Raw genomic sequence first — 25,651 nt, 5'->3', positions numbered from 1 at the left:
AAACACTGGCACAAATGAGGTTCGTTCACTTCACATTCTGCTTCCCCCCGCCCCCGAAATCAGGAGAGCTTCAGGTCTGTGTCAGTTTCAGGTCATTGTCAGATAATCCTCAAAAAGCGAATGCCAAGAACAAAGAAACCAAATCAGGAAAAAAAATAAAAACCTCTGACCAAGCCAAGCCTCTAAATATAGCTTTTCCACTTACCTCAATGCAGATAATTCTAAGATATATATTTCTGATTCTATTCATTGCATTTAAAAGAGAAAGACCACACCAGGGTAAGCAATGCAGGGTGGTCAGACACATAATCTAATGACAGTGTGTGGAAGCCACTACAGAAGACAGCAGGAGCACTGCCAGATGGTGCGGTGGGGCTGAGTGGCTGATTTCTATGCAGGGTTGCCGATGTTTTCCAAGTACGGATGGCTCTCATTGAAATGAAAATAGAAAATGCAGGACCAGAGCCCACACTAAACATTCAGTTTAGTAAAGACAGAAAACTGCCCACGAAAGTGGAAGGTACTTGGCCTTGCTATATTCTCAGTAGAGAGAGAGGAGCCTTCCTCCTGCAATCTTTTTACCGTTAGGCTAAAAGCCTGTCAGTCTTTGCAAAGGAAAACGGAACTGATAGCTGCGTCTCGTGCATTTGTTTTCTAGGGCCTGAAACGATGCTTTTCTGAGCCATAAGATTTGTTTGCAACTATACACTTGGCGAAAAATGTGAAGAATCAAGAGATCAGCAAGAAATGGCTAGCTAATGTGATTCTTCCAAAATGATAAAAGTACAGTCATCATAAGGCACCCGTAGCTCCTCACCTCCAGTCCTCTTTCTTACTAAGAAAACGAATTTTGAAGTTATTGGAACATCATAGGAGAATGTAGCAGCACATTCATTCTACCCAATTTCAGTGAGATAATGTCTGGAAAGGACCAATTGTTGTAAATAAGCTTCACCAACGAACAGGAAGGATACAAGAAGAAAAGTGATAGGTCAGTGAGCGGCGGTTTTGGTTTTTCTCATGTCTATTTTAATTCTGTGGGTTCTCCAAGTTCCCCCCTGCACTACCATGGTTAGTGCACGGTAACCAAACTGCTCTTACTACTTTTTCCCTCCACCTCACCAACATCCACTAAGTCACCTACACCTTCCCTGGCTGCCTAAGTTACCCCTGCTTTGGTCTCCCAACAGCTCAGTCATACTCAGTATCACGGCACTTTTGTTTTCTTTTGGCAGCCACTGATGTTTACCTGGAGGTGATCCGAACTTCACGGAGGTCAACTACAGCAAGGTGTGTCATTATCCCAAAAGAAATGGCACTGTCCAATGCACGTTGTGTCGTGTTCAATGGGGTCTTGAGTCCACTCCTGGAAAAACAACTCTGGGTCTTCTGACCACCACAGAAGCAGATCCCACCAATAAGTGAGCTCAAGGAAATAAGTATGTGTGGGAGGAGGGGTGGGGCGTGGAGGTCTCCACCTCCTCCAGGTGAGGTGAAGCGGGAAGGGGCAGGGAGTTGGTAGGAAATTTCTCAAATAGGGTCAGGTGGGAGGGCATCAGAGTAACAAAGGCAGAAATCGCCACTCTAGTTTGGGCCAAAGGGGAAAAAGGAATGATGGCCATACTTCCAAATAAAGAAGCCAACTAGGTTCATCACCTATCATCTCCTTTCTTCATCTCTCCTCTACATTCCAGTGGTTTTCAACTATTGCTGCATCTTCAACTCACTTGGGAGCTTTGTAAAAATGACCAGACTGTGCCCCAGATTAATTAAATCAGAATCTCTGGATGAAACGCAGGCATCAGGAGGTCTTAAAGTCGCCCAGGTGATTGCAATGATCAAGTAAGATGGAAAACACATCTCTGTTCCATTTTTCTCTCTCTTCACTTCTCCCCAGACCCCCATGCCACACACCTGCGTGGTGTTAACTGGCTGAATTCCTGACTAGTGCAGCAGGAGGCAATACACAGGCTTCAGAGTAAATATGAGCTGACTTCAATCCTGGCTTTGCCATTTACGGGCACCTGCCTGGGTTCATGGCCTCTCTGAGCCACAGTTTCTCATCTGGGGAGTAATGGGAGCTTACCACGATGAATGTAGATTCTTAAAACATGTTAATATCTTTTTTATTTTCAGAGATCAATGTCACAGAGACATTCCCCATGTCCTCAAACTATTGTTTTTTTCTCACCTCTTAGGAAAGCTCCCACTCAAGGTCTAATAATTTCAAAGTTGATCACTCCAGGTATATTTGCTTATTAGCCCAAAATGATCTGAAATCAGTAGGACTTTAGGAGTTGTGAAAGGTATTAGTTTCCTGGATTGCTCTGAGGTGAAATCCAGGTATGATGGTTAATTTTATGTGTCAACTTGGCTAGGCTACAGTCCCTAGTTTTTTGGTCAAATACAAGTCTAAATGTAGGTGTGAAGGTATTTAGATGTGATTAACATTTAAATCAGTAGACTGTTCCTTTGCACATGTCACTTAACCCCAAAGTTTAAAAGTATTAGAATTCTCCCCTTTCTCAGTGAGAATGCTAGTAGAGTTTAGAACCCCCAGCTGCTTCTGGTCACCAGATGAAGTGAAGATAATAGTAGGAATCTGGGGAATACAGAGATAGTTTAGTCACCATCTTTTGTTAGAATATTCAGAGTACTTCTGACTTTTAAAAAAAAAAAAAATCAAGGGTATATCTTCTAAAACACATATATTGGAGCATTTAAGGGGGCAACTAAAAATAAGGTTAAATGCATTTTGGTGAAGCTTTTAGTAAATGATCCCAAAGATACCAGGAGATGAAAGAATGCTCCTTTCAGTCAATACTTGTGTTAACCATTGTGTGATAAAACAGATAGTTTGAAAATTCCAGTTAATTCCGAAGACTTTTGGAATTTGCCTCTTCACTCAGCATTATTAGTTCCTACTGACCTGCTGCTGTGCAGTGTTGTGAATATTAAGCACATTATCAAATTGTTATTACCACAGGCTACCTTTCGTCAGTTAATATAATAAAATATTTAAATTATGATAAACATTATGTACTTCGACCAAAACAATATAGTGTCACTTCTTAAATTTAAAAAAATTCAATATATGCTTTATACAATATCAAAATAGCTTAAATGGTACTGTTTTTCAAAAAATGTGCTTCTGCTTATCCCATAATCCTTTTAGTATTTTCTTGGTAATTCAGCAAAACTCTTTAAACTGAATAAAATTAGGATTTTGTGCTTCTATGTTTACAGAAAGAGCATATCAGACTGACAAATTTGATAATCTAAAAAAAAAAGAAAGAAAAAACTGTTCTTATTTCAAAGTTTCAAAAAATAAAGGTTATTTACTATGCAGACCAGGACTTCTTGTTTTTAAGATAGCAAATTAGAAAAACATGGTAAGAGTTAGAGGTTACTCAATCAGGTTGAAGCTGGGACTTTTACTCCAGCAGCTCTTGTTCCCCAAATTATATCAGATAATGTTCTAAAGTCTAAACATATTTTAGTTCAAAAAGATACTCAGCTCTTAGATATAAAATGGCACTAAGCTTCCAAATATCAACAGGTTTACCCACCCTCTTCAACTAATGTATCTGTTTTCAGAGTAATCTGCCACTCAGGACCTCTGAATCATAATATTTGAGGAACTGAAACTTTGAGCTAAACTGTTTGTTTGCATTTTCCTGTGCGTAATCACAGAAGAGGGGCATTAATAAAGGGGTTGGAGTATTGGCCACTACCAAGGCCTATTATTTCAGCAGAGTCATGGCAACAGGGCAAAGCTGATGTGTGCAACTGTGACATAATTTCAGCCTGTATTGTGTTGAATGGAAGAGAAGACCAATGTGTCTGCAGATACAAGCAGTAAAATATCCCAGACTAGTTGCAAACCGGAAACAGTATCTATATTTCTCAACAATTCAAGAAAGATAGTGATAAACCTTACCTTAAACTGGCTACAAAAGTATTATTACCTGTAAAGCAAGATGGCGCCCGTAAACTTAAAACTGGCAAAATCCCATTGAACTGCATTTCAGAGAGAGGAGGGAACTTGAAATGGTACTGTTTTGAGGGTGTCCACGAGGGTGGGCAAGCATATGTTCCTGCTAAGAAGAGGAAGTGGTACACCCGGATTTCTTCCTAAGTGCGAGGTCTTTATAAACTCATCCTCATGGGGGCTGTTTTAAATGGAAAGAAAATGACACACAGTCCCCAACTAGGCTTCTGAACTGTTTGGAGAGGGTTGCCACTTTCCCCAGACATTAGGTTACTGTGGGGGAATTTTCCAAAGTTGTCAACAATTCCATTTTTAAACTCAGTTCTTCCTCTCCACATAAAACAGATGCGAGGCAGCGTGAACTATATTTGGTCTAGCAGGAGATATAAGTTTTTTTTTACATTGCTGACTCCTACCTGACAGTGGAAGACGTATTCTGGTGTGGTTTTCTTAAACTTCATGTTCCAAACCAAGGCCACTCCATCTGGTTCATGGGGAGCATCTTCGTTGTTGTTGTAGGAAGCGACCATCAGCTCGGGGTACTGGATGGAAGAGGTCACAAGGATGGCTTATGCCAAGATGACGACACAAGGAAAACATTCTTATTCCAACAGACACATGCTATATTACATACTTTAGATGGCACTTTCTTTTTAAGCTGTGGCACACTTAATACCAACTTCACGTCTCAACCCACTGCAATCTGGTTTCTACTCCCAACAAACGTTCCACGTGTGCTGCCATAGTCACCAATGACTACTAAACTGCATGCTCTGCTGGATCTCTCTGGGCTATGTGACATTTGGGCTACTCCCTCCTTTCTCCTCTGTTGGCTTCCATGACATCTTTCTCTCCTGATCTTCTTCCAAACCACTCTTTTCAGTCCCTACAGTTTCTTCTATTACCTATATTCCAAGGGGGGCCTGTTTTCTGCCCTTATTTGTCTCTATCAACACACTGTCCCTGGGTGAACTCATCAATAGCTTTAATAAGCATTAATACATTGACAATGTTCAAATCTTTATCTCTAGGCTTGATTTCTCTCTGAGGTGCAGATTTTACAGCTACTGGGGATTTCTCAAGGCTGTCCATAGACACGTCAGATGCAGTGCATAGGAAAGCGAGCTTGTTGCCTTCTACAAAAACCTACTGCTCTTTCAACATTCCCTCTTCCAACATTCATCCCTTTAGTGCTTTGCACTGACATTACCTAGCTGTCCAGGCCAGACACTCCAAGTTCATTTTTTACTCCTCCCTCTTTCTCATCTTCATATACTGTGTTTCACTACTTCCTCAATGGTAATTCAAATGCATGTTTTCTTTCTATCCTTAAGATCAGAGGGCTCCTAAATGAATTTCTTGTCTGGATGAAGACAACAGTCTTTTAAATGGCTTCCTGCTTCCAGACTTGCCATGCCCTACCCTCACCTACTCCACTCTTCATCCTTTGTCAATATGATTTTACAAAACATACATTTGGCTAAGTCACTCCTCTGCTTAAAATACTTTAATGGCTCATCATTACTTTCAAGATAAAATCCAGGTCATACAGAATCCTTCATCATCTGTTATTTTCTACTTTCTCTGCTTAATCTCTTCCAACCTTCCCTCCCTCCTCCCAACCCCACTCTATGACCCAGCCTCCCTGGGCTAGTTCTGAGGTTCATAGGTACAGCCTCTGTACCATGAGTCTGATACTCACTCTCATTGGGATGCCTCTTCTGTGTTGGTCACATCATTAACTTATTCGTTAAGACTCGATGCAGGCACCAAGTCCTCCAGACAATCCTATCTAACTATCCACCACCCCTCCTTGCCTCTCATCAGCTCCCTTAGCAATTATGTGTGTCCCCCTATTAAAGCACCTGTCAAACTGTATTATGGCTTCTCCTGGTCTATGTCTGTTACTAGATTGTAAGCTCTTTGAGTATAGGGACTTGTTTTTATTGACCTCTGAATCCAGAGTATAGTAAGTCCTAGCACAATAAACTTGTGCCAAAATCTGTTGAATTACAAATGCTCTTTCTTATGTTAGTAACCCTGTGCTCAGCGGCAAGACCTTATCTTCAATCCTTTGTTGTTAAATAACACCAACAATTAAAAGCTGAAGTAAAAGATACACAAGTAGTAAAGTAACAAAGAGGACTCTACAGTGAGTAGAAATACCTACTCACCATACATGAACTCTATGCTGAGTGTTATAAATAAACTGAGGCTGAATCTCATGGCAGGTATTTAGGAGTTAGAGTACATTTCATGAAAATGTCATTCCTACCTGGGATTCCCATAAGGCAGCTCCGTTAAAAATAGCATCAGGATTATAGCAGATCATATCAGTCTTTGCTCACAGGTAATTTTTCCCTTCTTTTTCACTACACTGTATATATTTAACAGAAGATTGTCTGTATAAATTTGAACATCAACTTTTTTTCCATCAAAAATAATTAAACCTAAGTCTTCTATGTGATTGTAGTCATTCTTTGAGCTCCCTCAACTTAAGAAAGCTGCAGAGTTACAACTCACCAGTTGGTACAGAGAAAGTATAAGCCTACAACGACACACACGTATGTGGCCACCAGGGGAAAGTAATCATTCTTTATTAGAAAACACTCCTCAGCGGATGAATCAAAGGCCTGTTAAGAAAGGCCTTTGATTCGAAGCCCATTCAAAGAAACTAACATCCAGATAAACACAGAAGTCTCCAGACTGTCCATCTGAAGTTTAACTATGTCACATGTGAAAAGGCAACTCTATAAACATCAACACCACTACCATAGTGGCCAATGGACAGCCAGATGTGTCTGGAATAATATCCCACAGCTCCACATCTGGGTCTCATCGCTGGCTCCCACTTGCAGTTCTTCTTTTTTCATTTAAAAAATATTTTACATTATTGGGTTTAAAACTCCCTTAGAAAACAGGGAGAATTTCTGTAAAATACCAGTGAAATGCTTTTGGTGAAATATCTATAACTAGGATCAAAAGGCCTAAAGATACTGATTAACTCTTATCTCTTGAAAGTGTTTGTGATTTCAAAGTCTCCTCTAGTATGTTTGTTTGAACGTGACTAATCATATTTTCTTATTTTCCAATAAAAAGTAGTAAATCTCTGCACGATTATTTAAACTTTAAAGGTTAAAATTATTATCTTAAAGAGAATATTAACTACTAGGAAGTGTGTGACTACTCACGGGGCTGAATTATCTAATATTTAACCTAGGAGAATTTTACCCGGAAATTACCAGATCTGCTCTCAAGCTGCTTTTTCTTATAAAGAAATAAAATCTGACATTTATTGGCGAGGAAGGAACCAACATGTTTTAAGTGCCATTATGTGCCAGACACTGGGCTGTGGAACATGTTCACTCATTTGATCCTTACAATTCTCTAAAGTAAGCAATGGTTTTCCCACTTCTACAGACAAAGAAGCCAAGGGTCCCTGGGTAAGGAACTTGTTCCAAGTTAAGTTGCTAATAAATGATAAAGTGAGACCCTGCTTGAAGTCTATTTGGTTTCAAAGACCATGTCCCTTCCAGCCCACTGTGGCATGCGTCAAGTGCCCCCTCCCCCCATGCATATGAGAGGCACTGGTGCCAGGTAAAATGTGGGACACGAATTTCAACAGTAACATGCTTTGCTTTATAGGAGCTCATCACTTAGCAGAGGGAGGTGAGACACATGTATGAATGACTACAACACAAATATAAAAGCAGAACATGCTAAGATGGAGATACAAAAGGAGGTCTATCAAAGCACAGAGGAGAAAATAACTACTTTAGTTGGAATGGGGTATGGTAGGGAGAGATATTGGAAAGGACTTCTGAGAAGAAATGAGACTTGATTGGGCCCTGTTAAATGGCTAGGTGATTAGGAGAGAAGTGAGAGGAGAGTATAGACGAGGGTAAATATTGTATAGTCAGGTAAATATCGATGCAGGAAATCTCTCTTGGGTGTCTGCCTGGTTCACAGTGATTCTCCCAATCTTTGGAGATTACCTCAATACACAGGTGTCTAACTTCCCAGGGACAATTAATTCATTGCAGGGTTCATACCTGACCCAGCTGGGGCAATCACATTCTCTAACTTGGCTACTGTAACTTTTGAGCTGAGACACAGAACCCATGGGCTGGCAAATGAGTCAGCTTACGACAGCATCTTATTGGTGAAGCCTCTCAAGCTGCTCAGATTTATACTCCTGAGTCCCCGTTCTTCATCTCTTCCGTGGATTCCCTGAGCACCCTAGTAGCTCTCGAATAAATTTCCCTTTTTCCTTAAGGTAGCCAGGGGTAAAGTTTTCTTTACTAATGCAGTGGAGAATATATTCAGGAGACAGTAGGTTATAGCACCTGGCTGGGAGGCAGGTGATAGGAAGAGATGAAAAAGATAAAAGGGCTGCAGATGCCTCAGGGCATCCTCACAGACGTCACTGAGTACAGGCTAATGATTTTAGACTTTACTCTGGGAGTCATACTCTGCAACTACTAATACTACTAATTCTACTACTACTTTAACATTTATTCAGTATTTTTTATATACTAGACAGTTTTAAAACTCGAAGTGTTTTAAATACATTTACTCATTTAATACAATAAGCATGTGAGCTAGGTACAATTGTCATTTTATGAGTGAGGAAACTTAAGCCAAGAAAAGTCAGGTAATTTGCTCAAGGTGACACTGAGAGCAAATAAGTAATCTTTACAAATAGTAAACTGGAAAAGTACTTACAATGACTCAACAGTGTAGAGAATTGAGGCAGGGAGACCAGTTAGGAAGCTATTTCCTAATATAAGCACAAAGTGGAGGCCATGACATAAAGTAGGTATCAACTCCACATGTAAGTGGATTTGAATTGATCACAGTGGGGGTCTTTTTGCTACCGTAAATTTGATTGGGTTTTGCAATTAAATGAGCTATCAAAAATTACTTGAAGAGGGATGGGGGAAGAATGGAGTAGGAAGTTGGGGTTAGCAGATGTAAGCTATTATATAGAGAATGAATAAACACCAAGGTTCTACTGTATAGCACAGGAAACTATATTCGATATCCTATGATAAACCATAATGAAAGAGAATATAAAAAGAATGTATATATATGTATAATTGAATCAGTTTGCTGTACAGCAGAAATTAACACAACATTGTAAATCAACTTTACTTCAATTAAAAAAAAAAACGACTTGGCTTTGTATCTTGGATGACTCCAAGGTTCGAGGATGCAACTTACATATGAGAGGAATATACATGGTGGGAGTGAGATCATAAGTCTGGTTTTGTATATGTCTGCCAAATCTGTCATGTGATATGTGGATAGTATTATTGACCCCCTGTGCTAAACAATATTCAATGAATAGCAAAGTTGACATAATTCCCCAAGCACCCAAATGTCTTCCAGGGAATAATGTTTGGGGGATATTTTGCAAATACCGCAAAGTTAAAGTGTTCTTGTTTAAGAAGTACAAGAGGTCACAGCAAAGCTATGCAGGCATCTTACAGTTTCTTCCTTTTTCCCCCTCTGTTCCATTCTGTTCCATTCATAATCATCCTACGTATACGTGCCTCTACTAGACGCTAAGGCTATGCCTCTATCCTTTTCTTCCTTCTTAATATCACTGGATTGCCTGTAGATTCACTCAGAAAGTCTCTTCATTCCATACGTATGTCAACCTGGTCCTTTGAACCCCAAAATTGTTATGATGTAAGGGCTCTAATTCCTGTTTCTTATGCTCCAAAGAAAATACATTTTTCAGAAATGCAAACCCCTTCCCCACAGTGTAGGTGGCAGGTTACACAAAAATGGGGAAAAACAGATGCAGTCTCTCTATGGGGGAGTTTCTGCCCTTTCCAGTTTCACCTCCTGCAACAAAAACGACACACAAGATCCTGTGTGGAAACAAACCTATCTACAGGCAATAGGGCCCACCACACGCTGAGGCCAGGCAGGGCCCAGCCCCACTGGTGAGCCCCCTGCTGCCTCCTCAGGGAGAGTTATCAGTGAAACCTGCCTTTGAGGAATGTGTCAGATAAGGTTTCTGTGTAATTCCCAGGCTCTGAACAAGTGAACAAGCCGAGCTAAGTGTCTCCTCAGCCTTGGATCTGCTTTCTGCACACACACCCGAGCGAGCTCACAGAGCACCCACGCACTGGCGGGAAATGGCTGGGCACACCCTGCCTGTATTAGCCTCTGCACGACCACGCCCTGCGTGCTCTCGTTTGGATGTAAAAAGAGATTCAAGGGGAGAGATCACTTGCCCACTTCGTGGCTGCTGACAGTCTGGCTGCAGGGGTTTACATTCCTCTTCAGTGTTCCTGTTCTCAACGTGACTAAATGGGGCTCTTCACATCACCTGCTTTACTGCTCTGCCTAGAACACACTCTTCTCCCCTCCATTTGTCTAATCCCAGTCTTCTAAGATGCCCTGTCCAACCAGAGACAGGCTCCAACCTCCACTGAATCCTGAAAGCAGTTGCTCTCGGCCCTACGTCACTCAGCCCTTAGAACCTCTTTTGGTTCCAGATTCATAAGCCCTTTGTGGGAGGCACTGGTAAAGAGCATATGCCTGAAAGTGCTGAAAGACTTGGGTTCAAAGCCCTGCTGTACCACATCCTAGCTGAGTGACGGTTAGTAAGATACTTAGTTGCTCTGAGCCTCAATTGCTTCAGCTATAAAATTAAAATAGTAACAGTGGCTGCCTCACTTGATGTTGTGAGGGTGAAATAAGACAATGCCTCCAGAGCAGCTGGCACAGTGCTTAGTATATAAGAAACACAAATTAAAAGCTAGCCATGATAATTATTCCCAATAAAAGCACAGACTATAAGAAAACAGAAACTGCACTGTGTATAAATGCCCAGTACTTATCATCCCTATTTCCCTCATTGCTATTATGTCATTGTCATTACAGGAGGGGACGCAGCATGGTGATCAAGAATGTGAGCTCAGGAGTCAGACCACCTGAGTTCATATTCTGACCTCACCACAATTAGGCTGTGTGCCTTTATGTGCATTATTTAACTACTCAGTGCTGGGTAAATTATACACTAATTGAGTAGGCCATTAAATTGGCTTTTGGTAAATCTGCCTGCTTTCACTATGAGTGCTACACTAGGGAGTTTAGATTTTTTTTTTCTTGCAGGCAATAGGGAGTTTTAATCCCGGGAGTGAAGTGATCAGATTTGCGTTTTTAGAAAGATTATTTGGCTAGATGTCTAGAGGGAAAACTATAGGTGGACAAGTTTGGATGTAGAAAGAACACAAGAAGGTTAGCAACACTACAGCTGTAAGATGATGAATATATGAGCGGCGAAACGGACAGTCTTGGTGACAGACTGGGTCTGGGAGATAAGGGAGAGAAAGTTTCTAATGTTAATGACGAAAGTTTTGCTTTAGGTCCTTGGGTATATTGTGATGGCTTTAACATAGAATAGAGGAAGCAAAAAAGGATTTCAGACGTGTGGAAATAATGAGTTAGTGATTAGTTTGAGATTCTATGGGACACCTGAATGGATCTGTCTGGTGTGTAAAGTGGAATTCAGGAGGGAGATTGGGCGGGGGATAGAAAAAGGCTGCCCACGTGGTGGTTGAATCCATAGCAGTGGAAGAGATCTCCCACAGAGAGCATGTCGAGAAGAGTAAGGTTGAGGGCATGACCACGGGGACCATGAGGGTAGGAGAGGAAAAAGAAGTCTTGGAGGAGTTCGAGAACTGAAAGAGAGTTGAGCTGTGGAACTCAGTGGAAGGATAATATTTTTAGAAGTATGGGGAAGTCAACAAAGCTGGATGACAAAGAGAGGTCGGGGCAGATTAAGGCTTAAAAATATTCACATGGATTTGACAAGTAGGAAATCATTGGTGACTTTAGTGAGAGCAGTTTCATGGACAGAATGGCCTGGCTCTTCGTCTGGTCCCTAGTAAGTACTCAATGTGTATGAATAAGAGAGTGCAAATTTTAAACTGAAACTTCAGTAAAATGAGAAAGAAAACCAATAGGCACAGAAAAAAATTGCAAGTTAGTGAACACATCCAAAATAGTGGAGCAATTCTCTCTTATTTTTTTTAAAATACAAATGCCATGAGAACACAAGTCCAGTTTGTCCCATCCCAGCAACAATTCTTACCTGGAGAGACCAGTCCATACAAGTGACCACTCGGTGCTTGGACCAATGCTCATCGTAGAACTGACGATTGAAAGAAAGGTTGGCTCCAGCCTGGACATCCCTAGGAGGGTTTAAACATCAAAGACAAATATGATGCTTCAAAACGGGGCTTTATCTCTAGTGCTCATACTGAAAGAATGAAATGGCAAGAGCGTGGCGCACAATACTCTCTAAAGCCAAAGCATCAATTTAGACAGCAAACTCTGATCATAAATAAACTAAAGGTGATCTCCTTTCTGCAAAGCTCTCTCTAACCTGGCCCAGAAAAGGTTCCCACATGTTGTTCCAAGCCTGGTGTGAAATGTCAAATTTGTTTCAGGTTCCTATCTTGAGCAGTTCTAAAGCATTCTCCTCCCCCTAATAAGCTCTGCCTTGAATCAGAGTTTACAAGAAATCTCCCAGCTCGCAAGGAAGCGCAGCACATTTGGAGAGTCTTTGGTGTCAATACCACCTTATCTGGCCTTAGACCAGAAATGACATGCATGTCTCTCTTTACCTGTAATTTCTGATTGAAGGTGGCAGTTGCCTCCTTGCTCAATAACAAGTGAAAAGTTCTACAGTGAGACAGGCCTGCTGGGGAGTGAGGGATTCACCAAACACCTTAGGTACTTAACATAGACCAAAATATCACCTGGGTGGAGGAAGATTACACTTTGGCTACTGTTTACTTGCCTGATATTCAACTGGCTGCAAAAGCTCCTCTGAAGAACTCTGCACTGGTCATGCATTCGCTCCACAAGACCGAGTGTTTAAATTGAGTCATGCTTGTTCTGTGTCAGCAGCTATGGGATCTGCATAAAAAGCTGCCTATACTCCTTGGGCTTCAGTTCAGGAATTCTTCCGCACTCACCCTTTTTTTTCTGTTCATTTGCTTCATTCCATTGCTTTGCACCCTGTATCACTTGTCCTATATAGTTCTTGTTCAGACTGGGTGACTTGACCTCAGATTAGGTACTTGGGCTCCAAGCAGCTGACTTATTATGACTTTTTTTTTCCCCCTGCTATCCTTTCCTCAGTTCCACCACTGCAAACTCAGGCAAGAGGTACGTGCCCCCAAATATCTGCCAGGAGCCCAGTATAACACTGTACCAGACACCCAGAGGGAAAGAGGACTCAGCAAACTAACTGAGCCATAGAGTAATGGCTTTTTAAAAGAAAACAAATATAACACATATATTCCAAGTATTATTCTCTTTGATGTAGTCTAACGATGCTGTTGACTGTTTAGAACATTTTTAGAACTCCCTTTTGAAACTGTTTTCAGAGCCACGGTTACATTGCCTTGAGCATCTTCAACGATGACAGGTTGGCCTTTGACAATGTATTTGAAATTTAGAAGTAGTAAAATGTCAGGTCTAATGAAAAAGGCAGGTAATCTCATCTTTTCATGTTGTTCTTGGCCAAAAGAAATTGGTGGCTAAAAACCAGCTATATCGCTCACAAAGCTCATAAAGCGCCTCCAATTATCCACACGAAGATGGTTGACAGCCCCTGCCGAACGTAATACATATGTTGCAGTCACAGGGAAAGTCATTTGGGGCCATTTACTTCTAATGGTTAGTTAAAAGTAAATGGCACTTGTATTTCCTAAAAGGCATATACACATAATCTTATGGCATCAAAAGAGGAAAGAGTTGCCAGTCTCTGTTTGCTGTCTCCCACATCAGTTAAGGTCTCCCATATCTCATGTTTATTTTCTTCGGCTTCCTGTTTGCTTAGACATCAAAAATAGATCTACTGGATATAACACAAATCTCCTTTTGCTGCTTATGTTTTCTCAGAGGACAATGTACATGACTCTGCCAGTCTCTATCACCTGGGCTGTTCCCCAGATATCAAGTTCAAAAGCATTTCATGGAAGCACATGATAATTACAAGGAAACTCTAAGCCAGAAGTCATAACCAAAGCCCTTAGTCAAAGCTGTTCAGCAAGATCAGCTCCGGAATTTCATACTCCTCTGATTTGTTAGGCTTGGAACTTGCCTACTCAAAACATAAGTGAATTTAGAATCAACAGAGAACTTATCACAGTATTTTTTTAAATGCACACAAGAAACTAACCCATCTTTTTCCTCTAACTCTCGACCACTATAGTCAAAGAAGATATCGGAGTCTTCTGCCAGCGCTCTTTCAATTACCCGTATTGTCCGATCAAAAAAGATGAGAAATTCCTCTGAGTGAAGGATCTGCTGTTTTTCTTCCTCTGTCAGCTCCCTTGGAGGAGCTATTTATGTAAAAGAGATTATTGGGAAAGAAAAAAAAAAAAAGGGGGATAATTAAAACATTTCAAGAGGAATCCAACTCTTGAAAGACATTGCTTATCAAAAGAGTGATAAGACACAGTGAAATAAACCATTGTTAATAGTAATTCTAAATTACTCTTAAATTCACATCAAAGGTTTTTGCAGATGTCTTCACTGACAATTTTACAAAAAGATTTCATATCTGGACTAATTACTATTTTGAAGAGTTGAAAAATATTACAAATGAAAATGATTGGTGTGTTTTAACAATGAGTTCTGAACGTTATTTTCTTTAGAACTGAACTTGAAAAACAGCTCAAATAGTACATAATAGAGAAATCTATAAAACCATGTATATCAGATTGTAAAGCTGCGCATACTAAATAATTAAGAACTATCTATAATATGATCTAGATAGCACCTTTCCTCTTTCTACTGATAAATTCATTTTATTTTAGATAGTTACTTGATAAGACTGATTGATTGTTATATAGATTCTCCTCAAAAACTGAAACGTGTCCTTCCAAACGCACCTTTACCCAAGGTATCTTCTGCTTTTAAACAAACACATGGAACAAATAAATGCTATAAGACACCTCATAATTGTTACTATGCCTTACTTTTCCAGCATGATTAATCTTATAAGACTAAATTTGAAGATACAAAATAAGGCAAAGAGAGATTAAATAACTAGCAATATGTCATAGTGTCTGAAAGTCAGCTCACCTCAGAGTCACGATTAGGTTATATAAACTGTTCCTTCAGTAGCAGGGTTTACATAAAACTATAGAGGAAGGATTAGGAACTCCCCCAGAGTGAGAAATCCCTAAGGGCAGAAACTGTCAGCTGAACCTCTGTGGTTCTTCAGGAACCTCAGTTCAACTTTTGTGCAGAGAGACTTCAATAAATGTTTGATCAATTACCCTTCCAGTAGGACCAGAAGCTCCTGGAGTTTAAGCTACAGGAGGAAGGTAGTGCCTTAAAACCATAGGGGTCCCTGGTGGAATGACTCACCCACAGAATTTCCCAAACACTTCCACAACCATCCTCATAACCAGGACCGATTTCTACCTGGCCACATGGTCAGAGGAATCATTTAGGTATAGCCACCTATAGCATAATGTTTTATGGAAGTGTTATTTGATTTGATTAATGGTATCTTGAAGCCACTGTCCTGAGAAATCTGAACTGTCAAGAAGCCCTCCTGCAGAGCCATGGAAGTAGATCTCAAGCTTTTAATGTTCATAATGTCTTTCCCCTTCTGGCCTCCCCTCCCCTGCCCCAGGCTGAAAGGCATAAGAGGTCTGGAAAGGCTCCAGGGTCTGTATTTGTACAAGAAATTAGAATGATTATGATGTAGTTGATTCACACCTCGAGAAGTGGAAAAACATGATTCATCCACTACAGCAGAAGATTATCTCCAAATACAGCTCACCCTGGTGTTTCTAGCAGCCCTAAATATAGCCAGAAATATTTCTTTGTTGCTGAAGTTTCCAGAGCCCTAAATGTGCCCATGTGTATTGGGACTCTCCAAAAACCTCCATCAACAACTGCCGAGCAATGCTGCACAGACACTAGTTTGAGAAATGGTGAAGTGGGCAATGTGTAAACTGTAAATAACAAGAACTCTACAAAACCAGCCTGGAATCCAAGACTTACTCCGCCATTTGCTAGCTTGGATTCTTTAATCAATGAAAGCTCTCTAAGCCGCAGTGTTATCCATAAAATGAGGCAACGATACCTAAACTTTAAGTCTGGTTTAAGACTTAAATATACTGACAAATAGTTCAGCATTCAATAATTAGCAGTTATATATAATTAGTCTACTTTCTAAAACACCCATAAATGAGGCATTTGAGTTTTTTCACCCTGATATAAGTTCAAGAAAACAGTAAAACTACTAAATGTAACTAGGTAAAGGGGAAAACACTAGGGTCCTTTTGTTTTGGTCAGTACTGTTATATAAATAAATAAACTTCACTAAACAAGGATGCTACAGGACCAAGAAGAATGTCTTATTTTAAAAGCTTCATTCGGCTTTTGTCAATGCTGATGGATGACTTGAGACACACTTGAAATTAAGCAGAGATATAGGAATTTTTTCCCTTTATTCCTGTTTTTACATTTTAAAAATATCTATTCTATTCTCTGTTTATCTTTTTGAGCTACTTGTATTCCACCTGTATATTTCCTTACAGGTCCATTACCCTGAATAAAAAACAGTTCCTGTGTAATTTTCTGTAATCTTTTTCTTCCCTGTAGCTTACTGTCATTTTGATCTCAGCTTTCAAGACATACAACTTCTTCTCTAAGAGAAACATAAATGGCTGATCAAAGTGTATCTGCAGAGGCCAAGTTCAGGTAAGTGAAGCAGTAGCGTCTCCAGATATTATGTTTGGCAATACAATATTTGGCTTGAAATTAAATTGCTACTGAAGCAAAACAAAGAACATATTTTATATTAAGCTTTGATGTCTAACAGGGATCAAATGACATGATTTGTTAGCACAAAATAATAAGATGCATGTGCAGATGAGTACTTTTTAAAAGTCATAAACAATATTCAACTTAGGAGTTAAACAGACCTATAGTTATTTTCGCTAAAACCCCAAACCTCTCATATTTAAAAGTCTTTAAATTGATGTGTTATTACAATGTAATGAAAACATAATGGAGTATCCAGGAACCACAACCAAAATCTGTATTTGGAGGTAAAACCTCTCCAGACATCATATTTCATGAAAAAAAATTAGTTGATTAATGGAGTCCACAAAATTTAAAATATAAGCATAAACAATTAAAACCAGAATTGTATTACTCCAGGAGAGACCCCAAATTCTCCCTAAAATCTCTGTTTCTTCAGCTTTTCCCTATCCCTGGAACCTAAAGAATTATTTTCAACATCTTCTCTGCATAAAAAGGTAGGAAGTAATTTAATAGCAACAGGCGTAACAGCGCAAAACAAGGGCAATGATAATGTTTGATTTTTCTTACAAGTTAAGCAGAAATTGCTATTATAGCAGGTTTGTTGTTTGTTTTTGCAACATGGAGTATTTCTGCCAAGAGCTAACAATATTTTATGCATTTAAAGTGACCTTTTTTAAGAAATAAAGATTCTTCAGGAAAAGTAGTACACATGGATATGACTTACATATGAGCCAATGACAGCACAATTTTCAAACTTACCAAAATTTACCTGAACAGTTATATTTAGCTTGAATAAGAAGTACAAAAACAATGTACTAGAGTCATGAAACTCAAAGTTTAGAGAACAGCCTAATTCTATGAATTCATGGCCTGCAAAATTAAAATCTAGTATGAATTTTATTTTAGGGTCTACTTTTAATTCTTTTTATTATAGAAATGTTAATTTGTCTTGGTACTGCACATGAAAATCCTTTTTATGTGTCTCTCATGTTGATTCTATCCTATTTGCTATGCTTCTTAAGTTTTCTTATTGACCTGAATGTGTACTTTTTCAATTTCTTTTTGATTTACTCTATTTACTAGACACTATATCTTTTGATTTCTAGAGTTCCTGGATGTTTTTTCTCTGTAAAAATGTAAAATCTGTAATGGAATCCACAATTTATATTGAGTATTTTACAATCTCATCTTTAGGTCAAAAGTAATTTTTAAAATATCCATTTCAGAAATGTCTTGCCTTGTTTCAATGGTATAGCTTTAAATTTCAATATAAAAATTACATCTTTTAAATATTTTTCAAGAATATGTCAAAAAGATTAAAAAATAAATAAGTAAACCCACATAACTTAAACATTCAATCAGATTAAATAGGCACAGTAGCTCTTACTGAATTTTACAGTGAAATCAGTTCAAAAACAAGAGGAAGAAAACCAAACCAAACTAATAAAGAATGATGTCCTTCTCTGAAGTTAATGTGAGGTTTATGAGTTAATGTGCATTTACAAGAGTCACGTTTCCAATTCTGTTGCTTTAAATCTCTAAACATGAAGATACTAGGACACTCACATATAGAAATTTCCTAAAATTTTATTAAAAGCTAAAAGCTACCTGCTGTTTTCCCTACTCTGATGTGGAAAAAAGAGTGAGAAGAGTAATAAATCAAACCCATATTTCTTTACTGTTTAATGCATTTTTGATGTCACATGGGCAAAAATGTCAAAAGCTAGTGAGCACTGATTTTTTTCCCATCTCCCCCTCAGCACTTTTTTTTTTTTCCAACTCCAAAAACGGCCAGATTTCTCAAAAATGTGTTCCCTGGTTTGAAACTGTGTATGTCAAGTTTCAGCCCAGAGCAAATGTTTATGGCTAAGTAATAAATCCCTGAAACTCAGGGTTCCTATGGAAGTGCTGACACAGCCCTGACTACCATGCAGCTGTATGAATGGCGCCACGATTGTATCTGCTAGAGATTCTTTAAAAAGTTTGCAAAATACTGTCTTGCTTTAAAAAAAAATAGCCAGAGAGAGTTTGATGCCAACATAAACATGCTTTTAACCCACTATGTGCTAATTTGCAGAAAAGCCATTAATAGAGACTTAAGATGCACGGCGCGGCAGTAACAGGAAATGCACTTTCAAACTTCTCTTGGACTTTTAACAGGACTTTAATCAATTCCATGAAGCATGAGTGACAGTTAAAACTGGAGGGTGTTTTTGCTCAGAACTTAAGAAGGAGGTTGCAGTGCTTTGCCAGAGAAGAGAATTTGGAAATTGGGGTTGGGGGGCAGGAGGGAATCCGTGCCAAGACACACAAAATACACCCTGGCTTCTTATCACCCAGTACATCTTAAGGATATTTTGCAAAAAAAAAAAAAAAAAGAGGGTGAGGGTATTTTAGTAAACTTTGACTTATTTTGTCTCTTGCTACACCTGTGTTAATGATATTCTATTCACCAGCTTAAATATATACATGTTCTTAGTAGGAGGTTTAAATGTGAACTTGCTTCAATCAAATCCTTTTAGAATCTCTCAGAAAGAGGAACTTGTGCCTTCTGTGGACGCCACTGTTACAGATGCTGAATCTACTGCCTGCCTACAGCCGTACCCTAGAACTTGACAGTAATCCACCTCACTCAATGCCTGGGCAGGTTGAAGTGAGTCCCTATGACCACTCCTACAAAGTCCCCGGGGACAACCATGTGCCATGCACTTCGCCAGAGCCACGGGCAAATCGAAAATTTTAAAATCAAATGAAATTCTAATTAGACTTATGTTGCTCTAAACTTGGGACATTTAGTAGGAAATATGGAAGAATCTTTTTAATCTACACTCCATTCTCATGGACACTCCATTTCTCAATAAGAATGACAATCTCAAAATTCTCTTTTTCTCCATAGGCTGAAAATCTCAAAGGGACACAAAATTAGATTTTTAGGGAAACATCAGCTATAGTATTTCTTGCCTTCCCCTTTCTTTTCTTTTTTCATTATTGCTTTCTTGTTTTTTGAAATCCAGTGCTATTACAGGAGGATGGCTTTGTGGGCAAGTGTATAGGCTTTGGAGTCAACTCCAAATCCTGGATCGTGTACTTACACATTATGTATCCATGGGTACATTTTTAAACCTCCCTTTTCCTATTTCTCTACCTATAAAATAGGGAAAATAATAGTATCTGCTTCAAAAGGATGTTGCAAAGGGTACATATTATCTCTGGAGTGTTAAGGAGAGAGCCAAGTACCTAGTAAGCCCCTAATAAGTACTAGTCATTGTTATCACTGGAGCATGTAAAGGCTGCTCCTTCTGATATGGGCAGAGTGTGGAGGAAAACTTTTAATAGTATAGTTAATAGTGATGATCACGGTTAATGTTTCTCTGTAGATCACACGAATAAACCTCAGAATTTAGTGACATAATAATTATACCTGCTCCTTTCCTTTACTGCTATCATTAGGAATATATGATGGCGTGAACTAGATAACATGTCAATTGATAACAAGTGTCTTATTTTACTGCTATTTAGTAATAATTTTACTGGAAATGTGACTGGACTTGTGGATGGTTCGTGTTTTATTTGCTCCTGTCAGTCAAAAATATAAAGGATTACAGTTTATGTTGCTAAATGTAATGTATTGATCAATCACAGAAAACCTTCCACGCAGGAGGTATACATTTAATTTTTACTTACCTTTATAGTCCCTTATGTTGGTTAAAAAGACAGCAATAAAATGATGACGCAATTTAGCTCCCACACCATACCTTCCTTCACCTCCTGTTTTTTGTCTTGATTTTCCAGTTCTGAATCCTGGCCAACTTTAGGTTCTACCATTTCCTCATCATCCTCATCCTCTAGAAAAAAGAAAGAGAAAAATGCATTATATTCTTTCCTTCAAATCAAAGTGTCTGGCTGATGGTGGGAGGTAGGGGCAGAGGGTAAAGTTCCAATCATTTAGGGCGGCTTCTAAGTAAATCAGTCCACGATGAATGCCCAAGATATACGTTCATGAATACATGAATACATGATCTCCAAAAAGGGCCTCTTTGAAAGTACCCCACGCTTCTGAGAAAACCGCCCCGAGTCGGCACCTGCTACGTCCATCTCCAGGCCCTCACCACATGGGATGTCTTGGAATTGCCTCTCTGACCTCTGAAGCTTCTTCGGAGATGGGCCAGGAACAGATCTTAAAATGTTTCCACCTGTAGCACATTCTCCACAGGGGACACCTGCTGTACAGACGACTCATTTCCAATTTCATTCTCACCAAATTAATTTGGTTTTGACCTACAGGAAAGGGTTAAATACAGGTCTGACCCCAGGTCAAATGCCACTGGCAAGTAAACAACCTGGGGTAGGGCCCCAAAAGTCATTGCCATTGGCCTGGGAGAAAGCAACCAACCTGAAATGGCATTTACACATTCAGAGCAGTTCATGCATTAATGTGAATTTAATGAGCACTAACAAACGGTACCAGTCGGCCACCACCGCCAGATGTTACAGTGCCCTTCCTGCCCTACGCAAATGTGCTCCTACTCTCCCTTTCCTCCCAAACTGCCTTTCTTGGAGGTCCCTTTCAGTGCAGAGTGCTTGAAATCATCAGTCACAGTGTAGAGGATGGAGGGGCAAGACAAATTGTCACAAGAAAATCGAACTTAATGGAATAAAACAGTATAAAAAATTAAAACTTGCTTCCATGGTTTTTAAATATATTACCTTCACTCAAGTATTATATTGATTTCATTGGCTCAAATGGAGTTTAAAAGAAATGACTTCACTTCCTCCACCCCCATCATTCATTCATATATCCATTCATTCAACAAATATTGATATTTACAGATGTTCTATAAGATCCAAAGCTCTATGGAGAGTCCCATTTCCATCACAATAAATCCTGAGATTTATAGTAACTCAAAATTTCAGCTCTAACCACTTAGAGAATGCATTATATATGCATATTCAAATGCCCAAACAAATATGTATAGCCTGAAAAGCAGCTGTAAAAGTTCTTGATTATATTAAGCAAGTGATTTGTGGAAGGAATATCCATTTTAAAAATATGGATATGTAAAGTATAGTACTGCAATTTAGATACTGAAATACAGTAATCTATATGCATGTGTGTAGATTGTGGAACCAACATCATTACTTTATAATCCCACTAGATACACATTGGAAAGAATGTAAAACACTTTTGAGGAAAACTGTCGTTATTATTAACACATTAACACAGTTATTACTAATGCATTATTACTAACACATACCTGTGAGACAAAAATGTGCACTTAAAATTTTGAAAAGTACACTGTTACCCAGATCTTTAGACAAATAGACCTTTAACATGTTAAATTATAAATAACACATCTAAATCTTTATATATAAAGATATTTCTGCTATCTTCCCATTAAAAGCCAGCTTGGAAGGTCCTGAACAAAATATTCACCTCGACGTGATGTATCTTCCTGACCCAAAGACCTAACACAAAGCCCAGTGAGGCACTAGCGGGAGGGAAGTTTCCTCTTCTGGTAAACCTTGGATGGAGAGGCAATTTTCAAAAGGCCACTAATCTGCTGGGAAGTAGCTCCATCTCTGAACCTTCTAGAGACAAGTATTTAAATCCAATGGATTCAGCAGCCGTTCCCTGGCACTTACTAAATACAAGTAAATACAACAAATGCAAAGGTGACAAAGCTCACGTTATGGGTTGAACTGTGTCCCCCTCCCCAAATTTGTATGTTGAAATCCTAACCCCCAGTACCTCAGAATGTGACCTGATTTGGAAATAGTGTCATTGCAGATATAGTTAGTTAAGATGAGGGCATGCTGGAGTAGTGCAGGCACCAAGTCCAGCATGACTAGTGTCTTTATAAAAAGGGGAGATTTAAACACAGATTCACATGCAGGGAGAATGCCATTGAAGATGAAGGCGAAGACTGGGGAATGCTTCTACAAGCTGAGAAGTGCCAAGGCTGGCCAGTAAACCACCAGAGACATAGAACAGATTCTTCCTCATAGCCCTCAGAAGGAACCAACCCTGCCAACATCTTGATCTTGGAATTCTAGCTTCCAGAACTGTGAGACATTCAATTTCTACAGTTTAAACTGCCCAGTTTATAGGACATTGTTATGGCAAGCCCTAGCAAACTAATAAAGCCAGTAGCGTGCCTTACCTTCTATGATCTTATAATCTAGTAGAAGAGATAATGAGATATACAATAATAACAACTAAAGCAGTGATGAATGCTTTACTTGTATCATCTAATTTATTTATCCGAACTTGGTACTACCAACCTAATTTTATAGGTGAGGAGACAGAGTAATTTCCCCCAAAGAAACTCCCAACCATGTTGAGCTTCAAGTTTTGTCTGGTTCTGCATGTTTTGATCTGATCTGATCTTTAACCATTATGCACATTACCTCCCTACCCACAGCTGTCATGAAACAGAAATGTCGTGGAGAAAAGCCTGAAGCACAGCAGGTGCGCTGCTCAGCTGCAGGGTAAGGAGGGGTGTGTGGAGGCTCTCAGAGGTGGACATCGCATGGTTCACTCTCCCAATTCCCGGAGGTCAGCGCATGTAACACTCAACTGAGGAGAAGTTAGGTTTCACACCCTTGAGAGCTAAACAGATGGGTTGCTTTATTTATCAAAACTATATATGCTACACCCACACTCTATTCTTATTTACTTTGTGGAATACACTCTCCTGAGACCTGACCAGCAACATTTACTACAAAGCATTGCTGTATTCCTTCAGCCAGACAGATTCGCAGCTTGCGTGGGAGCAACATTTCAAGGGAAGTAATCGGTCTGAGTTCAAGGCTGGAGTCTACCACTTGCCAGCCCCTGGCTTTACATAGTTCGTAGAAACTCTCTGAGGCCTTTTTCCTCATCTGCTGAATTGGGATAATAACTCTGTCTTAAAACACAAATTTATTGTGAGAATAAACAAAAGTATTGATGTGAAATTGCTTTTTAAACCACCAGGAGAGTTGCAAACATCCATACAGAGAAATCGTCAAACAAATGTTGCCTTCGCTTGTATGTCAGAAAATATTTACTGAGCCCTTACTATGTGCCAGGTGCCAGGCACAGGACAGGGAACAAGACAGGCAAAAAAAAAAAAAAATTCTGTGCTCATATCACGGAGCTTCCATGAGTTAGGGGAGAGAAACTGCAAACAAACAAATAAACAAAACATACACTGTGTCAGGTAAGTGGGATGGGGACAGAGAAAGCCGAAAAGGGACATCTGGCATGCTGATGGGGGGAGGAAGAGGTGAAATTTTAAATAGAGCGGCCAGGAAGGGCCACACTGAGCAAAAACTTCAAGGAGTTAAGGCGTGAGCCACGGGAAGATCCTGGGGAAGCAAAACTAACAACAAATAGATTCTTCCAACTCACTCCATAGACCCAAAGGGTGGAATAGGTCAAGGTCTAAATTACTTTATTATCAGCTCATTTGACTACGGAAAACAATTGTGCTTTTATTAGGACCACCTAGTTTGTACATTCACATTTTTTAGTTCTTAAAACGAAGTCAGTTTCACCAAATGACTTTGGCTAGTCAGCTTTAAATAGTATCAAGTTCTCACCTTTCGCAGCTATAAGGCTTTTTGTTTTAAAAAATCCTGGAAGAATCAAAAGCAACATCATGACAGAAGCGCCACTTACAGCTTTTAGGAAATATATTATTCTATAAGGGCCTGGCAATAAAAAGGGCTAGAATGTGATAGAAGTGTGTTAGTTTATTTTTGAAGTAGGTGGGGAAACAGCAGGTTATCTAATTCTTTAAATAGAAAATACTTGCCCAGAGAGTATGCTTTCAATGAGTTCTTTTTTTTTTCCAATGAGTTCTTAAATGAGTTCTTATAATATGTGCAAAGTCCCATAATGAAATACTGTGAATAAAAGAGAAATAAATTTAAAAAACAGTACCTGCCTTTTTTAAGTAGTTACAAACCAGTTGTAGGCATTAATTATGAGTGGCCACAGAATTCTTTGTCTATCATCCTTTGAAAGACAGAAAGTGAGTGGTTCAGTGGATTTGTTAAGGAAATAAAACACAAGAGACTGGTTTGTTTCTCTGCATACTGATATGTTTGCCTTGCTCAGCAAAGAGAGTATATTTTTCTTTAAGACTCTGGTTTCCTTTCTGGTGCAATTGGAATTACTTCTGTTGAAACCGTTTTCAAAACAGTTAAATAACTTTAAAGAAAAGGATTTATGTAGAACCGCTACAGACTACTGATATATGAGTTGTGTTACTTAGTTCATACCCGGTTACATTTCCTCTGAGATTGGAGGGAAAAAAATCACCACCCATGTACAGTTTCCTGTACCAGGTACACAAGAGAAATTAAACTACTGGCAGAAGTTAACTGCCTGTCAGCCCAAGGGGCTAATTTCAAACAACAGCATCTTTTAGACATTATTTTATTTAGCACCCAAATTCTACCGTCTGCAGTTGTTGCCTTCTTTCTCTCTAGTTGGAAAAAAGTTTGCTCATCACTTCTCCTTCCTTAAGATTTTCTCAATGTCTAAACACAAGTAATTGCACACTTAGTGCAACACACTTAGTGCAAGGCCTCACCCCTTATATGAGCTCCCAAAAGGTTAGCTTCCTCCACCAGTGAGTGGCTGAGAATGAAGTCAATGTCACCAATTGGAATACGCCACAGTCCTCTGAGTGCTGAGCTGCTCTGATGGCCTCACAAATTTGAGACTTTGGAAAGGAAGTGCAGGGGACCGTTCATCACTGTTGGCAATACAACATCAAAATCCCTTTCTGTCTGGGGGGGGGGGCGGGATTCCCCTTGCACTACTATTGTATTGGCGCCTTGCTGGAC

At 39.4% G+C, this 25,651-nt stretch overlaps 1 protein-coding gene across 2 annotated transcripts in view; it reads right to left on the bottom strand.

Annotated features, from left to right (window-relative positions):
• The window catches only part of LOC111181261 (cytoplasmic dynein 1 intermediate chain 1), a 146,745-nt gene extending 121,321 nt beyond the window's left edge, over window positions 1–25,424 (bottom strand). For both annotated transcript variants that reach the window (XM_022586503.2, XM_089917652.1), the window contains exons 1-4: window positions 20,569–25,424; window positions 14,205–14,367; window positions 12,105–12,204; window positions 4,408–4,533 (exon numbers count right to left, since the gene is read on the bottom strand). In XM_022586503.2, coding sequence (XP_022442211.2) covers window positions 4,408–4,533; window positions 12,105–12,204; window positions 14,205–14,367; window positions 20,569–20,638 — 459 coding nt within the window. In that variant the 5' untranslated portion in view covers window positions 20,639–25,424. The remainder of the gene's footprint in view (window positions 1–4,407; window positions 4,534–12,104; window positions 12,205–14,204; window positions 14,368–20,568) is intronic.
• Window positions 25,425–25,651: the final 227 nt, after the last annotated feature.

Source organism: Delphinapterus leucas, chromosome 9 (assembly GCF_059928025.1).
Source record: "Delphinapterus leucas isolate spDelLeu-1000000601 "Yukka" chromosome 9, BTC_Dleu_Yukka2, whole genome shotgun sequence".
Taxonomy (NCBI): Eukaryota; Metazoa; Chordata; class Mammalia; order Artiodactyla; family Monodontidae; genus Delphinapterus; species Delphinapterus leucas.
This window is presented reverse-complemented; position numbering and strand designations above follow the sequence as displayed.